Here is a 22765-nt window from a genome sequence, read left to right on the forward strand (position 1 = left end):
GCACTCGTAACATAAATTTAACTAGTTTTGAGGAGTTTATTATACTCTTGGTTTTAAGTATCCAATCTCTTGATTGTGACACCCTACTCTGAGCTATTGTTCTGCATTCGTGAAAGAAAAAAAAAAAAAAATGAAAAATACTTATGTGTGAACTAGCATGTACATGTGCATCCTTTCTTATTTATATATTTTTTTCAATGTAAATCATAATCTTAACCGTTAAAAAGTTGGATCAACCAATAAAGATCATCTCTGCAAAAAATCAATATAAAAAAAACTGTTTACTTAGCTAATTGCATTAAACAAATGAACAGTACTAGTGAAAGTATGATTAGCCTTCAGTTTGTTTGATTCATTCGGCTAAACAAATGATTTTTGTTCACTTTGATTTTTTACGAAGGTGATATTTATTGATTCATTCAACTTTTGAACGGTTAAGATTATGATTTACATTAGTAAAAGTATGTAAATAAGCAAGCAAAAATTAGTTCTGACTAGATCAGTTTGTGAAAGGTTGTTAGACAAAAAGCAAGCAAAAATACCAAAATAATTTTTAGTTGATGTTAATTTTCTCTTCAAACCACTATTCACATTTGCTTGTGTCTTAATGATGAAGAGAAAATGGAGTGAGGGTAGGGTGTATCAATCCCCTACTTAAGGGCAGTTTAAGAATTTGACTGGAAACTACCATAGAGGGAATAGGAAATGCCGAAAGGGATGAGTTGCTCCCACAGCCCACAGCTATAGAACTCGGAGGATAAACAGGAAATGGAAATCAATGTGATATAGAATATTTTCAAAATGGTATGGTGTGGAATGTGGATACCTCAAATTTGCTTCACCTGACTACAGAACCATATACATCTATGATCTATCTAATTTATGTACCACACTAGAGGATATGGGCATCCGGTATCACGAACCCCAGCTCTTGATCTATATTATATATCCACTGGATTTGCAAAAGCTACATTTTTTGGGAGGATAAATGATGCGCACAACATCCATTTTCCTGGTGCAACAAGGCGAACCCTACGCATTTCTACATCTACTGCCACTTCTGCCAATGCGATTCTTATTCTCTGCATTGATTTACAGAACAGAAGGGGTGAAAAACTGATGACAAGTATAAGTGAGTGTGTTCAGCACCATACCTGATGGAAGTCAAAGTCAGGATCTTCAGCTTTGGAGAATCCATAAACATGGATCATTGGCAAGTTAAATTCTTCATCCTTGGATCTATCTCTTAAAATTCCCCGAAATGCATCTGTTCATATAGGCATAATCAAAGACAATTCGTTGAATTAATGCGTAACAGTAGCAATCAGACTCTGAGTTTAACGTCGTTAGCAACCAACTGGTTTTACAGGTCACTACTCTTCACACATTGCAGAAAAATAGCTGACATCAACTCAGTTGTCCCTTCCCTATGTTCTAGAAAAAGGGTTCTGTAAATAAGGCAAAACTAGAGTCTAATGAACACTAACAAATTAACCCAACTTGCCCAAATTTGATGAATCCCTGAAAAACAAGGTGAACACTGCATATTACATGACTACCGAATTTATCTGTATTACTAAACACTACAATATTACATGATAAAGTCCTATTGTAAATTTAATTGATAACAAAAATATTTATTACATGTTGATTAAGTATAGACTACAGAGCATTCAACAAACCAATAATTAACGGATGATTTACTTGTAACCAAAAGGGAAGAAGTCCACATTACCTAGATACTCTGCAGCATCCTTTGGCAAATTCATCACCACTTGTGTGATAGATTTAGCTTTATCACTTGCAAACATGGCTCTTATGAACCTCCTTCCATCCATATTGAAGACCTAGTCCATAGTAGACAGGTAATTAGTATGCAGCAAAACATTTCCTTGTTCACATAAAACATCCTTTGGAAAAATGCAAAGAAAAAAAAATTACTATTAACTGTAGTATGGGATTTAGGAATGCTACTGCCTACAGACCAAAAAAAAAAAAGGAATGCTACTGCCTTTGTAATCTACAATGCTAAAGTCTCCCCTTAAATCACAGGACTACAACAATGAAGATGATTGATTTGATCCAGGGAGATCAACAATGGATTAAAAAAAAAAAAATAACACTCCAGAGGAGAGAGAGTATGAAACAATTTCGTACAGATAATAATTAGCAAACTCATGAACTCTAAATATTATGAATGAAGGGGTTTGTTATTCTGCTTTTTATCAATCACAACTAATTCATAGCAGCTCGAATTCTAAGCAACAAAAGGAATTTTACTTGGAACCTTTTTCAACACTACAAATAGGGTCATAAGTCTTGCTTCATTAATCAAGTTAAAAACTCATCTGGGCTAAGTATATATGATTTTTTGACAGATCAAGCATATGTTGTAGTTTGATATTCATGTAATCTCTCTTACGAGGAAATAACTGTTATGTAGTAGTCTACTTCTCAATTCCCATGATTCCTCTCTCAATCAAAAACAGAAAAAAGCATGGTGATTATATATTACTGCAATGAGTTCTTTCATACCTTAACCTTCTTATCGAGTTTGTTGAGACCACAATTTCTTTGCAGATATTCAACAGCATGGGGATTCAAATCATTGGCATAAACTCGTTTTACAATCTTTGCTGCAGAGATAGCTATTGGACCAACTCCAGAGAAAACATCAGCTGTCAATATCAAAATAAAAAAAAATAAAAAACAAAAAAAAACGACTGCATGAAACTAGGCAGCTCAAATTGATGCTTTAAAACTGTAGAAGATGAGGAAGCAAAATTTAATTTCTATGCGTTAACAGTGCCCTAATTAACACATTATCATCTGACTAAATGTACAGCTCTACATAATGATTAGAGTATTATCTCTGTAGGGAATAGGTGTAGAATGCTATATGGCTAGTGAGTTTTCTTTATTTTTCAGGGATACAGCATATATGTAACTGTAAAGGCCAAGATGAACACATACACACAACATCATTGCGGGTAAAGCTGTTCAAAAGCCTTTGTCGTTCTGTTGCAAGTCTGGAATTCCAGTACCTGCATTGAAGAACATAAGAATGTGATCTTGACAAGCCATTCAATTCAATATACAACAGCTTTATTGCTAACAGCATAAGGAATAAGGATACTTGAAACACAGACCATAAGATGCGCACTTTTTTCTTTCTCATAAGAAACCAAAAAACACAAAAAGAAAATGGATAAGGATTCCGCTGTAAAACATCAGGGTAAACTAGAAGCCAAATCTAAATTGGAAAAAACCTCCTTTTATTGACTTCTGTGAATTTCATGAAAACTCTATATTACTCCAAAATACCAAGTAAAACTCTGCCCCTAGAATCTGAAAGAAAACAACTTCGGTGTAGAATCTCAAGCAAGAGGTCAGAGCTCAGTTGGTGGTGATAACATCATGAACCAATTATCTAGACAATGTCCATGATCACTCAATTACTATGAGAATAAAAATAAAAAGTAAAACAATACACTATAGAGATACGGAGGTCAAGAAAGAAATTATAGTATCAATATAGCCAGAAATTTCCTCACAGTAACATAATGAACACAGAAACTTATCAGTTTTGTGCTCTAGTAAAAGAAAAGGTCAAACCATTTGCAAAGGAACATACACTGTTGCTAGGTCAACCTGAAATCGCAAACCATTCTCAACTACTTTTGTCACAAGCGAATGATTCCCAGCTAAAACTTCAAGCTGCATTGTTCTATAGTCATTTTGAATGACATCGATTTTATTTACAACAGTCTGAATCTTTGGCTTATTTTTATCAAGAATCACCTGCAAATTGAACATAAATATTTTCTCTTATTAATTTATAGTTGTTGTGCAGCATAATATTGAAATGCTAATTATATTCTAGAATGATTACCTTAGCTATAAACTTTCTGTAAGGTAAGTGTTCATCTCTCAGGTTTAGGTGGGCAATATGGCCAACTGTTTCAAAGGCTGAAGGAACAATCATACCTTCGGGCAGCAATGCCTCCAATATCTGCCATAACAGTTAAAACCATAGATAATATAACCGTTCAGCAGGTCTCTGGCCTCAAGCTTATTCAATGTACATGTTTAATTGATAAAAAGCTAAAAATCACTCCTTGATCAAACAAAAAAAAAATTCTGATAAAAAAAAAACCAATGCATGATTGAAAAGTCACAACGAGTCCTTCAATTGAGGAAACAGATTGGTTATGATATTTTTAAATCTGTTTTCATAGTTCAACTTGGTTTGGTAGAACGATAATGTACCGCATGAGATGGAAGAAAGGTTTCCAAAGATTGAAGAAAATAGAAATGGCAAGATAAGGACAGCATGGACTAAATAAACACACCTAAGATATCCTTGTTTGAAATACCTCATTCATCTGCCAGTAATCATAAAAAAGAGTCAATTTGCATCTCACAAGCTCAATGGTCGGCCTCATACTTTTCCCAGTATCTTCCTTCACCACTGCCTGTAAAGGATATAAAACAAACATTACATCACAGTCATCACTGCGTCACAAACCAATGAAAATATAAGGCTTCAATGCAAAGCCAGATTTCGACTTTTAACTCTATCCATACTTCGCATTTTCGGATCATGATACATCTTTAAATTACTCTAATTCAAAGCATAACGAAACCATAGCATTATGCAGCTACATTACAACAGACACCACAACTTTGCTTCACATTTTCGGATCACGATTCAGATACATGAAACATACAAGCAAATCGTTATCGAAACAAACCTGGATTGCCCGAGGCAACTCCTCCACTCCTTTATCCCCATACCTTTCATCCAACAGCAACAACCGCGTCGAACCCCTCCATTTCTTCCTCCCCTGAAACGCATCCCCCAGCAAACCCTTCAAGTCCTCTCCTTCCTCATCTTCATCCTCCACAACCTCCAGCACCGAAAACTCACTCTTCCGGTTCCTCCTCCTCCCTTCACCGCCGTCACCTCCCTCCGCCGCCCTCCTCTTCTTCTGGTTCGGCCTCGACATCTTCGCCAGGTTCCGAAAATTCACATACCCGCGCGAGTCAAACGTCTTCGCCAGCTTCTCTCTGTACAGCACCGGGCTCAGCGGCTCGCCGTCGCCCTCGGATTTCCCGTACACGCGGCGGTTCAGCGAAACGACGCCGTTTTGGTCTTCCTCCTCGCCGTTTTGATTATTAGCGAGAAGCTCGGCGATTTCGTCTTCCACTTCGTCGCCAGGGACCCGGCCGATGTTGCGGACGCGGGGCCAGTTGAGGAGGTGGCCCCGGAGGCGGCTCTCGAGGGCAAAACAGTCTTTTGCGGGGACTCGGAGGGCGGCGATGTTGAAAACCCTAGTGAAGCTCTCTTCATCGATTAGGGCTTCTTCGATTGGTTGGTCGGTGGAGAGAGGAATGGGGAGTGGGGGCTTGGTGCCCTTGTGGAGGGAGGGTCCATAGGAGAGGTCCGGGTCTGGGATTTGGGGGTGGGTGGAGAAGGAGAGGGAGAGGATGGGGAATCTTTTGGGGAGCGAGGGTGGATTGGGGAAAAGGAATTTTGAGGGGAGAGTGAAGAGGGGAAGAGAGTGAGGTCTGATGAGGAAGAGGTTGGCGACCATAGTCGCTCTGGGTTTGTTGATTGGGTTTTTGCCCGGGAAATCAACACCCCATAACGGAAGATTCAGGGTTTAAGAGCATGTGATACGCACGTGACTCTTGTGATTTACTGATATTTCAAACAAGAAGTGAAACCCTATTTACTTTAACCGTGATTGGTCCATTTTTCTTTTTGACTTTTTAAATGTTGCGTGGAAGCCATAGTACACAAATAGGGAAGGCAAAAAAATGCAAATTAACCAAATTTGCTCCTCACCTATACTTTCCCCCTTATCTCCACCTACCTAGTTGAACGTCACATGTCCTATCTTTTAATCACACTAATCATAGTTAACAACATCCATTTATAACAACAAATTTACTCTTAATTTATTTCCATATATTATCTCCTGATTTTTTTTTTTTTGGGTAATCATCTCTTAAATTTACTCTAATTACTCTTTTTTTTTCTTTTTTTTTTCTAAACAATTTCACAAAGTCTAACAAATTTATTAGGACTGTTTCTAATGTCATTTATTAGGACTCTTCCAAATTTGTCAAATAGGAGTCGTTCAAGTTAATAATTGATAAATCACATTTATGAATGTCTTAATGATTTTCAATTTGGATGAAAATTTGTAGAGATGATCTACTCGGTCATATATCTACAAACTAGACGACCGAGATGTAAATATACGATTGAAAAATAGGTGAAAACGAAGAAGTCCAAAAAAGATTGAAAGGAGGAAGGAGATTCATATTCTTCTCCATAAATGCAGAATGTTTAAAAAAAAAGAAGCAAAATTAGTTGCCTAAAACGGCGTGGTTAATTAGGATAGTGGTAGGAAAAAGTCAAAGAAAATTAAGAAGTCATTAAAATGTTAATAAACACAATTAATTGGTCATTAAAAAGAAAATTTTCTTAAAAGGAATAACGGAAAGTACTCAAATAATAAGTCATTAGAGCAAATTATTATTATTATCTCTTCGTTAAAAGAAAAAAAAAAACATGAGCTCTTTCTCTTTTTAAATCAATGTTACGTCAATGGAATTTAGTTATATATGTTGTTCATATTATGTAATCGATAAGTGCAAAACATAGTCGTACTTATAATTCAAATTCTAAGTGTTAAACTATAAATGGGGTAACAAATTAAGATGTTTTAGTGTATTACATTGCTCTAAGAAGAGTATTTAGTGTCGTGTCTCGGTTATCTAACAAAAGTTTCTGGATCCACCACTGAATACAGTAAGAACAATTTTATGTTATTGATCTTTTTTTGTATTGGTCAGAGTGCAAATTTGCCGACCACACTTACTTACCCATCTTAATGCCCGCCCACATAATCTAGTGACATGTGTCTTTTTTCTTAACTATCTATAACCATATGGTTAACAATATAAAATTTATAATAAATAAAATCTGTCTTTCTTTTAATTTTAAATTGATTTCAAACATGTCTAACTTTTAATTATACAATTGTAAACCCTAATAAATTATGTTCTCCCTTCTTTTGTGGGTCGAAGTTTCTTTTCATATGCTGAGTTGCACAGTTGAGAAGGATGGAAGCGTTTTCCAGAGCTACTAAGGGTTTCAAAAGCCCTCAGATTTATTAGTTTGATGAAGTAATATTGTGGATCATGTTAGGGGAAATTTAGAACCTCCCGGCCATTAGACTTTGATAATCAGTTTCCAGCTGATTTAAGTGAGTTCAAGTTTTTTTTTTTTTTTTTTGAGAAGAAAGTGAGTTCAAGTTAAAATTAAAAGAAAACAGATTTTATTTATTATAATTGTATATTGTTAACCATGGTTATAAATGGTTAAAAAAAAGGACACATGTTATTAGATTGGGTGGGTGGGCATTAAAATGGGCAAATAAGGATGGTCGGCAAATTTGCACTCGGTCATAACCGTTTTTGAGTAATTATAATGAGCAAAATAATGTAAAACTGAAAGAAAACGTCCACATCTAAGAGAATTCGAATTAACTCACCATTCTCGCACAGTATTAATTAGTCCAAAACAAATGGCATGTTTAACGGTTTAGCCCATTATTTTTACAGAACCAATTGCGCATGAAAACGGTCGTCCCCTATCTATAAATTCAGCAAACAGGAGCTCGTAAGAGCATCTCTAACAGCTTCCCCATTTTCTTGAAATTCTCAATTTTAGGGAATATAAAGCTATTTTTAGGTCCAACAGCTTCTGCATCTCATTCCCCAAAATGAGGATGAAGAAGAAAAAGAAGCCTTCATTCCCCAAATTTGCAGCAAAGCCTTCCTTCCCCAAAATTAAATTATTCACGTGCTCCAACGAATTTAAGACAACAATAAAATATTTTATTGGGTAGTTTATTGTTACAATGAAATATATAATTTTTTTTATTATAATTAATGATGATATATTATATTTTATTGTTATATTAAATGCTAGAATCTCCAAAATGGAGAAACTGCTGGATTTTGATCATAATTTTTTTTAGAGATTTTAGCTTTTGCTTCCCCATTTTAGAGAAATTTTGGAAAAGCTATTGGAGATGCTCTAACAGATCTACAAAAACTTGTTTTTATAATAATCTAAAACTTTTAGCATATCTATGAATAAGATTTGTGAGGTAGCTGCAAAGAACGAAGATAAAGACGACGACGACGACGTTGATACAAGCGGCAAACTTTGCAAAAAGCTGTTAATCGAATCTATGATTTACCAAAGGTATACTTTGACGTTTAATTTCATATCCTTTAACCAAATATTGATTGGTTTAGGTCCATTTCTTAGTTCTTGAATTGATTTAAAACTACTCAAATGTTGAATTTTATTTAGCTTGTATTATTTTAGGTTTGATCATAAATTTCATTTTCATTGAAACCTAGTCGTGGAATGTTGAAAATTTTGAATCATAATCGTATCAATTGCAATATTTTGGAATCTGAATGCTTTGTTCCCATATTTGGAATCGTATCATACTTAGATGACTGGTTACCACTGCGGCCACACTGATCTCTGATGCTTGTTTAATTTCCAGTAACCAAAAATTAAAATATTCGGAGCGTCAGGTCTCACTTGTTGTTGTAGATCAGCAGCTACAACTGATGGAGCATTTGAAGATAAGAACTCGGAACCTTCTAGTGTTTGCAAAGCGGGCAAGAAACAATGGAATCTGATACGACTTACGAGTATTGTAAGCAACCTTTGTTGCACTCACTTCTGCCAGCTTCTTGCTTCTTACTACTTGACCTGTAAAATATTCTCCTCCAATCTCCACGGTTGAAACAAACCTACGCATGTGAGGTTCACCTGATCTCGTTGTGATATAGAGTGGTACATGTTGAACTTCTTTTTGAAGTAGTTCTTGTACAAACCAGAATCATCTTCTTGGACTCCAATTGGCGACAGGGAGATCAAAGCAACTTACGCAACAACATGCTCATCATCATTACAATGGGAAGAAATTCTTGTCCCTGATTGATAGGTCTATTCATCGATTGTTACTGTACATTTGAAACGATTGGCGCGCATGAGGAGGACCTTCACGCTGACAAGAGTAGATAGGTAAATTGAGATTCCTCTTTTGAGCATAATACTGCATCTGGTTCTAATGCAAATGTTGTATATCTTTAGATCTATTATCACCTTCAACACTTCATGTGAATTCAGCTATTGACATGAGCACCAGCAACTGTTGTATTATCACTGATCTGAGAACCGATCAGCTACAGCTGCTATGGTTGCCGGTTCTCAATCAGCGATAATGCAACAGTTGTTGGTTCTTTTATCAATGGCAGAACATTAAGTGTTGAAGGTGATAATAGATTTAAAGATACACAATATTTGCATCAGAATCAGCTGCAATATCATGCTCAAAAGAGGAATCTCATTAATTTGACTTGTCTACTCTTTTGAGTGTGAGGTCCTCTTCATGGTTGACATACAGACATTAATTTACCATTACAACTTACAAATGGTGGAATCTCATTTCTTGTTTTGTGTTAGAAAGCTGCATGTATATTTTCAATTACAATGCACAAATCTGTAAAATTGATGCGGTTCTTCTCCATCTTCTTGCAATGTTCTTTAATTGATAGATTTGTTTGCAGTTTCCAGTTCAATTTTTGTAAAAATCAGAAAGAAATTAAAACTCTAGATCGAATAAAACGGAAATTGTTCTTAGTCAATCAACATACAAACAGAGAGATCACTCTTCATATATACTGCATTAGAAAGTTACAAAATTACAACTAAGAGACTAACTAGCTTGTCTCGAGCAGTCCAAGCTAGCTCTCCAGAATCCTACATATAAACAATTTTGAAGAAAAATCCTTTTTACAATCAACCAAAAAAATGTCACTCGGTCTTAAATCACATCAGAAACCAGACTAACTGACAATACAATTACACGAAAAAGAAAAAAATATTTACTTTGTTACTGACTTTGAAAAATTCGAGTTCGTGTTCGAGGTATCCCTGCTAGCATTCCTCCACCCGTGGTGACTTCCTTCTTCTCAATAACCACCTTATTTGTTGACGATTTATGATCTCCTAAACTAAAAAGAGGAATACAGACCAGCCACATTGAAGTGCACAATATGGCCCAAAGCTTACCATAAAATATCAACCCCAACAAACTCATAAGCAAGAAGCAAAGACCCGAAGCCGAACGATAACACTTTCCTTTATTCTTGTTCTTCTTTTCAGTTTGAGTCACATCGTCTGCAAAATGTGCATGGTGCTCTTCTTTCAAACCATTCGAATTAATGGATTCTAACGAAATCTTATTTCTCGAATTGGATTTCGAGTTTGATCGGATTTTATCGGACAAATTCCTCAAATTGGCTTTTATATTGTTTGATGAGATTGATCGGAATGATCTGATTCGCTCGGATATAGACCTTGAATGTGAGGTGGAGCGTGACACTGCTGATGAACTTGTTGTAGATGCTAATGTAGATGAAGTGAAGGCAGAAGAGTTGGTTAACGAAGATGCAGACTGCGATAACTTTCCCGGGTCATCATCACACGATTCACCAGTGCTGGACCTTAAACTACTCCCATTTGATCCATACTTTTTCCCAACCTTTCTTGCTTGAATCTTCCTGGCCTGCCGTTAGCATTATAGTAACTAATCAAGGTTATGAAAAATTCCATGCATTGTCCGAAAGATGAAAATCTACATTTTATTTTGGGAAAGTTGAAACACTAACCAGTGATGTCTCGAACAATACGGCCTTTAAAATGTGAGATAATCGATGTCGTCCTTTGTTGAGCCATTGATCTTGACATGTTTCTTCATTCTTAAGCAACGAAGAAGGCATCGTCGGAAAGACAATTTCTTCCTTATCTTTGACGTAAGTGAAGATGGCATTACCCCCCGCCGATGTTGTTTTTGTGATCATTTTTGGGACATCTTCGTGATCTGACCATTCTTGAGTATGCCCTGAAGTAATAGCTCTCTCCTTTGCAAAAGTTTTGTCGGACTTCCTTTGTTGAATCTTTTTGACCTGGTAATATATAGAGGTCATGGATGCTGTTAATGGAGAGGAAAAATCGGTACTACCATGATAATGACCACATTAATTTTGAGAAGGAAAAAAAAATCAAGACCCCCATTGAAACAAGCTTGACCAGTAGATTGAGAATTTTTCTTTTTTCCAATTTGTTTTTATATTTAAAACTAAAGAGTATTGCAGAACAGACATTCATGTTTTTCAAAAAGAAGAAAATATAGATTCGAGAAGAAGAATTTTACGAAATGTACTGGGAAGCAATAGTAAGATTTTAGAAACTAAAATGAGAATGATTAGAAGAAGAAGAAGAAGATTTAACAAACTAACCAGTAACATCTTGAACAACATTGCTTTCATAGCGTGAAAGAATCCATGTCGTTCTGGCTTCCTTTGTTGATTGCTACATTTTGCTACTTCCAATTCACTATCCGATGTCGCCATGGATGACGAAACCACCGGCACCACCCGTTGGAGCGCTACATCGTCTCTATGAAAGCATAGAAAGAACTTTACAGCGCTCGTCTTCTTCTTCTTCCTCACTTGGGCCTTTGCAGGACATCCATGGGGGGTGGTGCACGCGAGAGGAAAGGTGGCGGCGGTGTCCTTTGCGGTATCCATGGCGAAGTTGGCATGGAGACAGGGGATTAGTATGTTCTATCCGAGATAGTTGGAGCTTGAGAATCTGAGACAGAAATGTTGAGAGAGAATTTGCTCTTCTTCTTCTTCTCTCATTTGTTTTGGTTTTTGATGAAGTTGGTAGATTTGTAACTTGCAAGAGAAGTTCATTGGATGGACATGTCGCGCTATTTCTTCGGATCCGTTAATTTGAAATGTAACTGCAAAATGAGAGTGTACAAAAATAAAAAGAGGATTATGGGATTGCCAACACAACACGTACAAGTGCTTAATTTTGGACTGAAAAGGGGACTATTTTTGAACCTATATGGATTAGGTGCTTTTCTGTTCTTAGGTCTAGTGTCCTCGTCCAAAATTATCCGAAAAAAAATAATAGAGTGATTCATTGTTCATTTTTGTGTTGTCCCGAACATCATCATTGTAAAACAAAAATTGATGGATTGGTTTTATTAGTTCTTGGCCTCGTTTAGTTCGCAGAAAGTAGTTACATCAGGAAAAGAAAGTTGTTCATTTCATGCGTTTAGGAACGCTGAAGTAAAGGAAATACTTTCCTGAAGGTTGGGAAAATGTGAGAGAAAGTTGTTCATTTCAAAATCCATAGGAACTACTTTCTCATCTCTTTTCTTTGTATTTATTACCCATAATATATTATTTTATTATTTTAATTAACAACTTTCCGAAACGGAAAGTCATCCAGAAATTTCATTTCCCTTCTCGTGAGAAAGACAAAAGAATTACATTCTTTTCCACGAATACAGTTGCTCAGTGACCTACTGAAAAAAAAAAAAAAACAATACTAAACCCTTTCTCTCTGGATAGTCAAAAGTCAAAAGTCAAAACCCTCATATACTAAACCGCAGCTTCACATATCAGAGTTGCAGAGATGGTAAAACGCCGTCATTAGCAATGGCCAGTCGGTTCTCATTTTCTTAGACTTGGTGTTTCTCAGCGATCACTCACAGCTTTCACTAATATTCATTCACATATTTCTTCCGGGCCAAATAATCAGGTACTTATTTTCACAACTCTATGGCATCCCTTAGATTTGGTTACCATGAACACTGAGAATTATGCGTACCAGAAAATTATAAGTCGATTTTATGTAACTTTTGGATAAATGGGTATCCGAAGATTGCACTTTTACAAGCAACGGTACTTACTTTTGTCCTGGTTTAGAAATACTGATGTTAATATTTTCAGGGACATGAAATATTTTACTTGGTTAACATGAATTGAAAGTCTGAAATTAACAATGTTGTACAAAGTCATCATGGATTGATGAGTAAGTTTTTAACAAAGCATATTGGTACAGGATTTGATGTCAGAGGTTCAAGCAAAAAAAGTTAATAAAGATAGGATCAGTGCATTACCAGATGAAGTCATTTGTCACATCCTTTCGTTCCTTAAAACAGAAGATGTTGTGATGACCATATTTCTGTCTAAAAGATGGAAGAACATTTGGGCCTCTGTTCGGAGTCTAGACTTTTGCGACACAGGGAACCCTGACACTATTTCTTTTTCGAGGTTTATTGACAATGTACTCTTCTTCCGTGACTCAACAGACATTCATAAGTTTCGGCTCCATTCCATTAGTGTTGAGGATTTTGATCGTGTTTGTGGTTGGATTGGCGCAGCCGTTAGGCGCAATGTTGCTGAACTTAATCTTTCTGTTAATTATTATGGAGGTGATGAGGACCACCCTCAGATATTTGAGTTGCCTCAGAGTGTTTTCACATGTAAAACTTTGAGGGTTTTGCAGTTGTGGTCAAATTTTATTGTTAATGCTCCTGCATCAGGGTGTTTTCCGAATCTCAAGTCTCTCTATGTTCATTTTGATCGTCCTGTTAACAACTCAATGGAGAAGCTCTTTTCTTGCTGCCCTGTGCTGGAAGATCTGAGCATACATGGAACTCATGGCCGGTATGGAGATGAGGCCGTTTTGAATTTCACTGTATCTGCACCTGAACTGAAGACACTTAAAGTACGTTGGACGACGCAAAATGATTATGAGAAGTGCAACTTTCTTGTTGTTGCCCCAAAGCTTGAAACTTTTCATCTCTGGCTGTACCCTTCAACTGATTGTTATTTGGAGAATGTAAAATCTCTAGTCAGAGTTACTATTGCTCTACAAGACCATGTGGCAGATGAAGATCGTCTGTTTTCTATCCGTGGAACTGCGCTTTTGGCAGTAATTTCCAGTGTTAGACACTTGTCTCTTTCAGCACATTGTTTGAAAGTAAGTTTCCCCAGAGTTCTTCTTACAATATATTTGGTAGAGACTAGAGAGGAATTAATATAGTAAATAAAGCTATATGCTCCTTACTTGAAAGAGAAGAATGGTGATTGGTGAGGCGTGAGGCACATCATTTTTATTTCCATGAAACTAATCAAACATTTTTTAGATGCTTGTCTGATAAACTGCTATGTGTATTTTGTTCTTAACTTGTTATTATTCTTTCCTTATACCAAACATAGTGTTTGCTACTGCAAGCATATCTTTCCATTTCGAACGTAATGATTGAATAGTACATATTGCAAAGAACACCTAGTTTCTGCTTCCTTCTGCATGATCAATATGATTTCTCTTATGTAGGGTTGTTGTCTTCCTGTCTTTGATAAGTTGAGGCGATTGGAGCTTGCTCTTTACAATTGCTATTACTGGGAACTGCTAAAAGTGCTTCTCAGGAGATCACCTAGACTGGAATATCTTGTCTTAGAGCTGAAAGTAAGATACTAGTCATACTACTCATATATAATGACTATTACATGCAGCTGTTAATGAATCTTATTTCATCCATTGTCTTAAACACTCCTCAGGACTTCATGTGTCCCGGAGCATCTTCAGATCATCAATGGAGTACCCCAGATTCGGTACCTATCTGTTTGTTGACGCACCTCAAGACTGTCTCTATATGGGGATTTAAAGGAAAACCAGATGAGATGGATGCAGCAAAGTACTTGTTAATGAAAGGTGAAATTTTGAAGAAGATGACTTTTTTTAGTGAGGATCTTTCACGTACAAAGGAGGAGGAGGTATACAAGGAATTGTCAATGTGCAAATGGGGTTCAAAGACTTGTCAAGTCAAATTTTACGGAGATCACCAAAAAGATGAAGTCTATTCGCTTTTTGGCTTGCGTTCTTGGATCTAGGATTGTCACTTAGAGGTCGAAGTTGAATCTTTTTGTACAAAATGTTCTCGAGGAATTTGATTATCATGATATCACAATTTTCTGGAAGATCCTTTTCACTAATGTAGCCCTAAAAGCAAACAAGTAAGCCCGGTAACTCCGAACTCCGAAGGCCCAAAGAAAAGTATCCAAAGGCAGTAAAGGTCTGTAAAAAGAGACAGTCAGTCAAAAGCCCTCATGTTCAGACTTTGAGGAACCAGTTCATGCTTTCAGTTTCCACAAACAACTTTTTCCCTGGGCAACATTTCTAGGTACTTCTGTTCATAACTTCTTGGTTGTCTATTTGGTTATTCAGATAAAGTTGAAGCATTACGATTTATGTTTTGTTGGGTTTGATACATATATATATATAGAATTTGGGGTTATGTATATGCCATGATAATTGGGCATCCAAAGATCTGGTTGGGTGAATTGAAAAGTTTGTAACCTTTTGCATTGGTTTGGAAATTTCACGAGTTTCAGTTGACATATAAAGATAGATTGGCATAATAGTGGTATATTCTTCATTTTCTCAGTAATTAAAACATAATGATGAAATGTTCTAGGAAATAATGCTCAGAGAAGCTTCTTAAGCTTCTAAAGTCACCTAGCATTGCAATATTGGTAGTCTAACCAAGCATCTGGGTACAGGTTTGATGGCAGAGCTTGAACCAAAAAGAGTTAAAGATAGAATTAGTGCATTACCAGATGCAGTTCTTTGTCACATCCTTTCATTCCTTTCAACAGACGAAGCTGTGGCTACCTACATTTTGTCTAAGAGATGGAAGAAAGTTTGGGCATCTGTTCCAAATCTCGACTTTGATGATTCCAACATATCTGAGTCTGTTCCTTTTTTGAGGTTTGTGGATAATGTACTGTTCTATCGTGACTCAACAGACATTCAAACATTTCGTCTTCAGTCTTCCTGCATTGAGGATTTTGCTCGTATTCGTGGTTGGATTGAAACTGCTGTTAGGCGTAATGTTGTGGAACTTGATATATCTGTTGAGGATTATGCAGGTGATGAAGATCACCCTCGGGTTTTGGAGTTGCCTGAGAGGGTTTTCAGATTCAAAACGCTTGTGAATTTGGTGTTGCGTTCAAACTTTATCATCAATCCTCCTGCATCAGGGTGTTTCCCAAGCGTCAAGTCCCTCATTGTTTATATTGGTCATCCTGTCGACAAATCTATTGAGAAGCTTTTTTCATGCTGCCCGGTACTTGAAAATTTGTACATAAATGGATCGCATGGAATGCAAAGAGATGATCCCATTCTGAATTTGAATATTTCTGCGCCTGAATTGAAGACCTTAAGAATATTTTGGTCATCATATGATGTTTATGAGAAGTGCTGCAAGTTTCATATTAATGCCCCGAAGCTTGAAAACTTTCATCTCTGGCAGGATCCTCCGATAGATTGTTTTTTTGGAGAATTCTGAAACTTTAGTCAAAGTTACTATTACTCTCCATGACCCGCTCCATGACAATTCTGCAGATGCAGATCATCACTTTGCTATCCGTGGAACTGCGCTGCTGGCAGGAATTTCTAGTGCTAGGTCCTTGTATCTTTCAGCGCATCGTTTGAAAGTAAGTATGCCCGAACTTCTTCCTTACACTATATTTTGTATGCACGTATAGGAAGGAAAGAAATGTGTGGTTGGGAAAGAGGATGGAAAAATACAGTTACCTTCTTTTAATAAGCAAGAACTGGAGGGGTGAGGCACATGATTTTCATCACAGTTTGATGGAATCATAGAAATTTAAATAGTACTTGTGCCTAACCAAATGACTACAGGCTTATGCACATATGCTTCCATAATATTGTGGTAGTGGGGACAAACACATCCCCTTGCATTAAGGTTCCTATGCTTTGTGTCTTGTTCTTATCATTCTTTCTTTGTACTCAACAAAGTCTTTCTAAAAGAACAATAAATAAAGTTACCAACAAAGGGTTTGTTTGATTGTGGCAATTAAGATTAAAGTTGTAAATTCTGCATACCTAAGACAATGTGCAATTTCTGCATAAGTTTATTGTTCATGTCATTAAATTTTGTCTGCTGTAGGAGTGCTGTCTGCCTACTTTTGACAAGTTGAGCAGATTGGAGTTGATTCTTTACAATTGCTATTACTGGGAATTGCTGATACAGATGCTCAAGAGATCACCTAATCTGGAAAATCTTGTCTTGGAACTTAATGTAAGCTGAGTGCCACCTTATGCTACATGGTACCAATTGCATTGAGCTGTTTATTGTTCTTATTTACTCCATTCTTTAAACAATTGCCAGGAATGCAAGTGTGGAGAATCCTCGGATCATCAATGGAGTCCACCACAGTTTGTGCCTAGATGTTTACTGTCACAACTCAAGACAATCTCTATAAGGGGATTCAAGAGTAAAGTAGATGAGATGAAGTATTTGTTGGAAAATGGGGAAGTTTTGAAGAAGATGACTATTTACTATAATGATCAATTGTGCATACAAGAAGAGTTACACAAGCAATTATCTATCTTTCAGTGGGGTTCAGAGACTTGTCAAGTTGAATTTTTATCAGACATAAGAGAAATAAATTCGGCCTCTTTAGGTATGTTCTAGGATCAATTTCACAGTATTGACAGTAATATATCATCAGTATTGGTAGAAGACTAGAAGTTGAATCTATTTGCGGTTGATTGTTTAATTTCCATTGTATAACTATCTCTGTTTAGCTTCTTGGCTCTGGATAAATGGATTGTTCTGACATATCATGGTCCAATTCGCAATGGAAATAGTGTGTTGAGTTCAGTATCATTGAACTATTATTGTCCTCTCCTTTTATGTAAATGGCCAAGTAGAGATTTTATAGGAGCATTGAGCTCTGAAACTAATGAGATACTGTGTTTTTGGTTGGTGTGAGCAATGAAATAGGAATGTGAATCGAAATAGAATATATTCTACTTTTGGTTGAATGATCTCATCCCATGTTTTTTTCGTTAACTATTCTATGGGAATGAAATTTTCTACTTATAATATTAATCCTAATTAAAATAAATACATCCTAATCAAAATGAATGTGAAAGGTTCACGTTTCAGAGTTGCAGATGAAGAGATCGTAGAGTCCTAGTTCTCATTTTCTTTGCAAGGAATCAAACCTTTAGAACTCAGTACTGCCATAGCGTCATTTTTCTGGGCCAGAACAGAATCTTTTATGAGGTACTTTTTCTTCCTCACGATTTGTTTAGTTACATTTAAACTGATACAGAAGTAAAATTGTAATACAAAGTGTAATTCATAATTCGGTAAAATGTCTAATGATAACCTGAACTTTATTTTCTTTTGGATTAATTACTGGTCACTCCATTAACTTTCATGCGCTCGACAGTTTACTCTATTAACTTTCAATTTCAATCGATTACTCCATTAACTATCCAATGTCACACAATTAGGTCCATCCGTTAAGTGGCCGTCCAAATCAGTGGTTAAGTTGCTGACTGGACATATTTTTCAACTGGAAATTCCATTTAACACCCTCCCTCCCTCCCTCCTTAATCTCTTCAATCTCTTCTCTCTCCTCCTCCACCTCCTCCGCAACCACAACGCCACCACATCACCAGTTGGACCTTCAACAACACCGCAACAACAATACCAGCAACCAACCAACCACATCAACACCGTAATCAAACACAGGGCAACCAGACCACCAGCAACCAACCACAGCACCAGTAGCTCACCCCGCAGCTCCTCGACATCTCTCTTCCAACGCCAAAAACTCAAACCCACCTACCTCGCATCTCTCTCCCGAAGCCCAAAACTCAAACCCTCACAACAATCTTCTCCCTTCGCCGCCAACCAAACCCTAAACAACACCATCCATGAAGCCCTTCCGTTTTTCGCTTCAACCCGTGCTAGATTTGAAATCTCAACCACTTCGAATCCCCAATCAACAACCTCTTCTCACTCGCCTCCCCTTCCTCTATATGAAATTGAAGCCATTTGTTTGATTGGAAAACAAATTTGGGAATTGGGGATTTCAATCCCTAAAATTTAAGATTTGGGAATTGGAAGTGTTGAACGGTGAGCCAACAGAGGGCGTTGGTGCGGTTGGCGGCCAGAGGTGGGACACCAGCGCGTTGGGGATGGTGATGAGGAGGGTGGTGTTGGAGTAGAGGAAGGCGCGGACGAGGTTGGGGTCAGAGACGTCAAGGCGGAGGGCGGCGAGGCTGAGAGAAGTGATGGTCGAGGCCACACGCTCCGGTAGCGAAGGGGTGGGGCAAGTGGCGACGATGGAGGCGGAATAGGTGACGCCGATGGTGATGGATGAGGCGGTGTTCGGCGAGGAAGAGGAGGGTGATGAGAGAAATGGCGGAGAGAGAAAAGTGGGAAGACATGGCTGGCTGATGGGTTTTAAATGTGAGAGAGAGAGAGAGAGAGAGAGAGAGAGAGAGAGAGAGAGAGAGAGAGAGAGAGAGGTGGGGTGTTAAATGGAATTTTCAGTTGAAAAATATGTCCAGTCAGCAACTTAACCACTGATTTGGACGGCCACTTAACGGATGGACCTAATTGTGTGACATTGGATAGTTAATGGAGTAATCGATTGAAATTGAAAGTTAATGGAGTAAACTGACGAGCGCATGAAAGTTAATGGAGTGACCAGTAATTAATCCTTTTCTTTTTGACTTACCCAGAAAAAAGATGTTACACATTTCTTATTCATTCATGGAGACCATGTGAGCTTATCAGGGAAAATCAAAGTGTAATGTGTTATACTGTTATAGGCTTATTTTTTTTTTAGTTTTTTTATATTTTTTATCAGTTCTTGGTTATTTTGTTTCCATTTGTTATTTTGTTTTCATTGAAACTTTCCTCAAGAAAGTAGAATGTAATCGATGCGGATTTGTTTATGGTGATAAATAAGTACTGGAGGAAAACTTGCAACTTTGGTTATTGAAACAGTCTTGATGAAGGAAGCGGTATGATAAAAGAAAGGTCGAGTCATAAGAGAGTTATAATTCTTGATGATGTGAATGATTTGGACCAACTACGCATGAACTTGATTTGGTAGGGTGCGTCAAACCTCGTGCAAGTCTCAATAACAAGCTATTGTGATGGACTCATCTCTTTAAAAAATTAATTTAAGGTCCACATATCATATATTAAACTGATAAAAACAGATACTACACTTGATATTAGCCAAAAGGCCGAGAAAGGTACGAGTATTGAATTCTAACCCCTTCGTTTTTCATACATTCTTTACTTGTGTATATTTCTCATATGACTGATGTGGGACTATAAACGCTCTACAAACACCAGATACTGATGATTGGTGAGGTAGTATCACTTCCTCGTTGGTAAAATAAATTTAAGACCTAGCATGGGATAATCAACTACTATCGTTTTACATCATCTTCAGCCCAAAGTACATATCCCTTTCTTCTGCCATCTCTCAATCTCCCATACGATTGGCAAGGCTGCTCATCTAGCTTTGTACATTACACAGCGGCACTACGTGTTTCAACAATTTAGACTAACAACAACAGTGTTGTGGTTGCATATGTGTGTGTTCATGAATAATTTCCTCTGTAGAGATTACATTATCTATATTTGTGTCTGTATTGAAGATCTCAGGCTATAATTTACAATACTGTATGTGCTTTGCAATTTTTTCTACGAATAAACAAGGAAAAAATATTACATGAAGCAATGAGACAAGCAAATTATGAACAAACGATTCCCATAGCATGAGAATTGAACACTATCACAGACAAGGATATGGACGTAAAAAGTGAAATTTGTCAACTAAATTTCTAGGGACACCCACAGAGTTGCACCCTTCAAAAATTGGCGTATGCCACTAAAAGCACCGTGCACACGGTATTCTTTAGTAAAAGGCGAAAGAATAGTTCGCTATGTGCTCAACGCATGGCTCCGTATTTGGTTACGGTCACAGCTACTTTGTTTTATGATGATCAGACTGAATACATCATTCACTCTATAACGATGTGGTTCTAAATTTCTGACTAGTACTGCCAGTCTCTATTCTACTCACAATCTTAGTTCGACTGTATGCTACATTGCTACTTACATGAAACAATACCAACAATTCAGAACTTCCATTTGAAAATTCTCTCATAAGTCATAACTCAAAGTTATAGGAGCCGGGAATGCAAGGAATAAAATCCCCGAGTCTTTCACCCTTAAAAAAAAATAAAGGATTTCGATCACTGTTCTCTAAGCCATCATCACATTGTCGTATAGGCAAATTCCTATCTATGTACGTACGAGTCGTTTTGTAGTCTTCCTACAGTGGCTACGTATTGAATTAGTCCAATCTAACTCAGCAAGAGCCTTAAGCCATCACCGGAGTTGGTTTCTAGACCAGAAGGCCATCGTGGAATACTATAGGCATCTGCAACCTTCTCTATTGAATTATTGAAGGATCTCACATGAATCCCCTTGGTTGCAGCTCATTTCTCACCCTCAATGACAGGGTAGCTCCCATGCATACTGTTTGGATCGATTATTGCATCAGGAAGAAGATTGAAGAACAGAAAGGCATCACCCTCGATAGGTTTCACAAGCCATTTTTAGCAGAATCATAAAATACCTCGTCCTTGGCTTGAACTGTTTTCATCAAGAATAATCAGAGCTATGGTAAATTGTACTACAAAAAAAATTCAAAATCGGATAAAAATTTAACTTGGATTGTGGGGACTGCGCGAACGCAAACCCCCCTTCAACAAATTATGACGTAGACTCTCCCTCTTGGGGAGATCTTAAGCGAGCACCCCTCCAAAGTGCAATGGAGGTCACTAGCCTAGGCCATGAGTCTTCATGATCACCCATTGACCCCGTCCAGGTAAGTATGTTTAAATGTCGCACCACCATCCATACTTATCTCTCCCACTCTTGTCTGTTCTACTCATTCTCCGATGTGGTATGTTGAGAGTTTAGATATCCACCATATAATTCATAATAAGCGACGGAGCGCGGTGTCAAAGTTTTGTGTTTATCAGCTCATTGTTTCGACGTATTTAGCATTCTAACTAATCTTTATTGTGCTTAATGCCTTGATATAATAATCTGGTTAAAATTTGAGTTCAGCTATGCCGCATAAGTTATAATTAACACACGAAGACACACGCATATATGTGCATAAGGTTGTGTTTAATCAGTACTCTGTGTTTTCATGAAGGTTGGTTCTCTGCCTGCTTTTGGTAATTTAAGCAAATTGAAGTTGGTGCTCCACAAATGCTTTTCCTGGGAATTGCTAACGGAGTTACTTGACAGATCACCTCATCTGCAGTATCTTGTCTTAGAACACAGTGTAAGTCTGTTAGGTGTGTTTCTATTGTGATATGTATAGAGGCCAACATGCAGTTTCTATTGTTTCTCCATCATTCCACTGATTCTTGAACTTTACTCAGGCTACTAGCTGTGAATCAATCCAAAAATCAGACTCAGAACCTGAAGAAGGCCCAAAACCGCGATGGCATGCACTGGATCTTGTTTAGTGTCGAACCTCGAGACTATCTCCATTTAGGGATTCAAGGGGCAGCTGAATACAATGGAAATGGCAAAGTATTTCTTGAAGAATGGTTGAGTTTTGAAGAAGATGACGATTTCTTCAGATCCTTTATGTGAAGAAAAGCAGGCCTTTTACAAAAAGTGCTTAATGGTTCAGAAGGTTTCAAAGGCTTGTACAGTCGATTGTCTGGAGATGAGATGAAGCTTTTGGTTTTGGAAAGACTATTAAGTGTTGCATTTCTTTGTTTGAGACTACTTCTCTTTGAGTGAAAGATGAATCTAAATTTTTATCAAATCCGTTCTAACTTCTTTTGAAAAGTATTGATCAAGGAGGTGTTGGCTAACTCATTTTATGTATTCGAAGTCTTTTGGTTTTGTGGGTT

The 22765-nt window shown here is 37.2% G+C and overlaps 2 protein-coding genes across 2 annotated transcripts; one reads left to right on the forward strand and one right to left on the reverse strand.

The window, feature by feature from the left end:
* Nucleotides 1-758: 758 nt before the first annotated feature.
* On the reverse strand, nucleotides 759-5597 carry LOC101297337 (tRNA (guanine(37)-N1)-methyltransferase 1-like). The gene is made up of 9 exons (XM_004295827.1): nucleotides 4755-5597; nucleotides 4377-4475; nucleotides 3893-4012; nucleotides 3635-3801; nucleotides 2974-3044; nucleotides 2536-2678; nucleotides 1736-1847; nucleotides 1155-1267; nucleotides 759-1082 (listed from the first exon to the last, which is right to left on the reverse strand). The coding sequence occupies exons 1-9, from the start codon at nucleotides 5595-5597 to the stop codon at nucleotides 942-944; spliced, it is 1809 nt and encodes a 602-aa protein (XP_004295875.1). The 3' UTR covers nucleotides 759-941.
* Nucleotides 5598-11092: 5495 nt separating this feature from the next.
* LOC101297628 (putative FBD-associated F-box protein At5g56410-like) lies at nucleotides 11093-17474 on the forward strand. Its single transcript, XM_004295828.1, has 8 exons — nucleotides 11093-11122; nucleotides 13028-13951; nucleotides 14309-14440; nucleotides 14533-14686; nucleotides 15535-16236; nucleotides 16331-16470; nucleotides 16947-17078; nucleotides 17169-17474. The coding sequence occupies exons 1-8, from the start codon at nucleotides 11093-11095 to the stop codon at nucleotides 17472-17474; spliced, it is 2520 nt and encodes an 839-aa protein (XP_004295876.1).
* Nucleotides 17475-22765: the final 5291 nt, after the last annotated feature.

The sequence above is a fragment of the Fragaria vesca genome, linkage group LG3, assembly GCF_000184155.1.
Source record: "Fragaria vesca subsp. vesca linkage group LG3, FraVesHawaii_1.0, whole genome shotgun sequence".
In the NCBI taxonomy this organism is placed as follows: domain Eukaryota; kingdom Viridiplantae; phylum Streptophyta; class Magnoliopsida; order Rosales; family Rosaceae; genus Fragaria; species Fragaria vesca.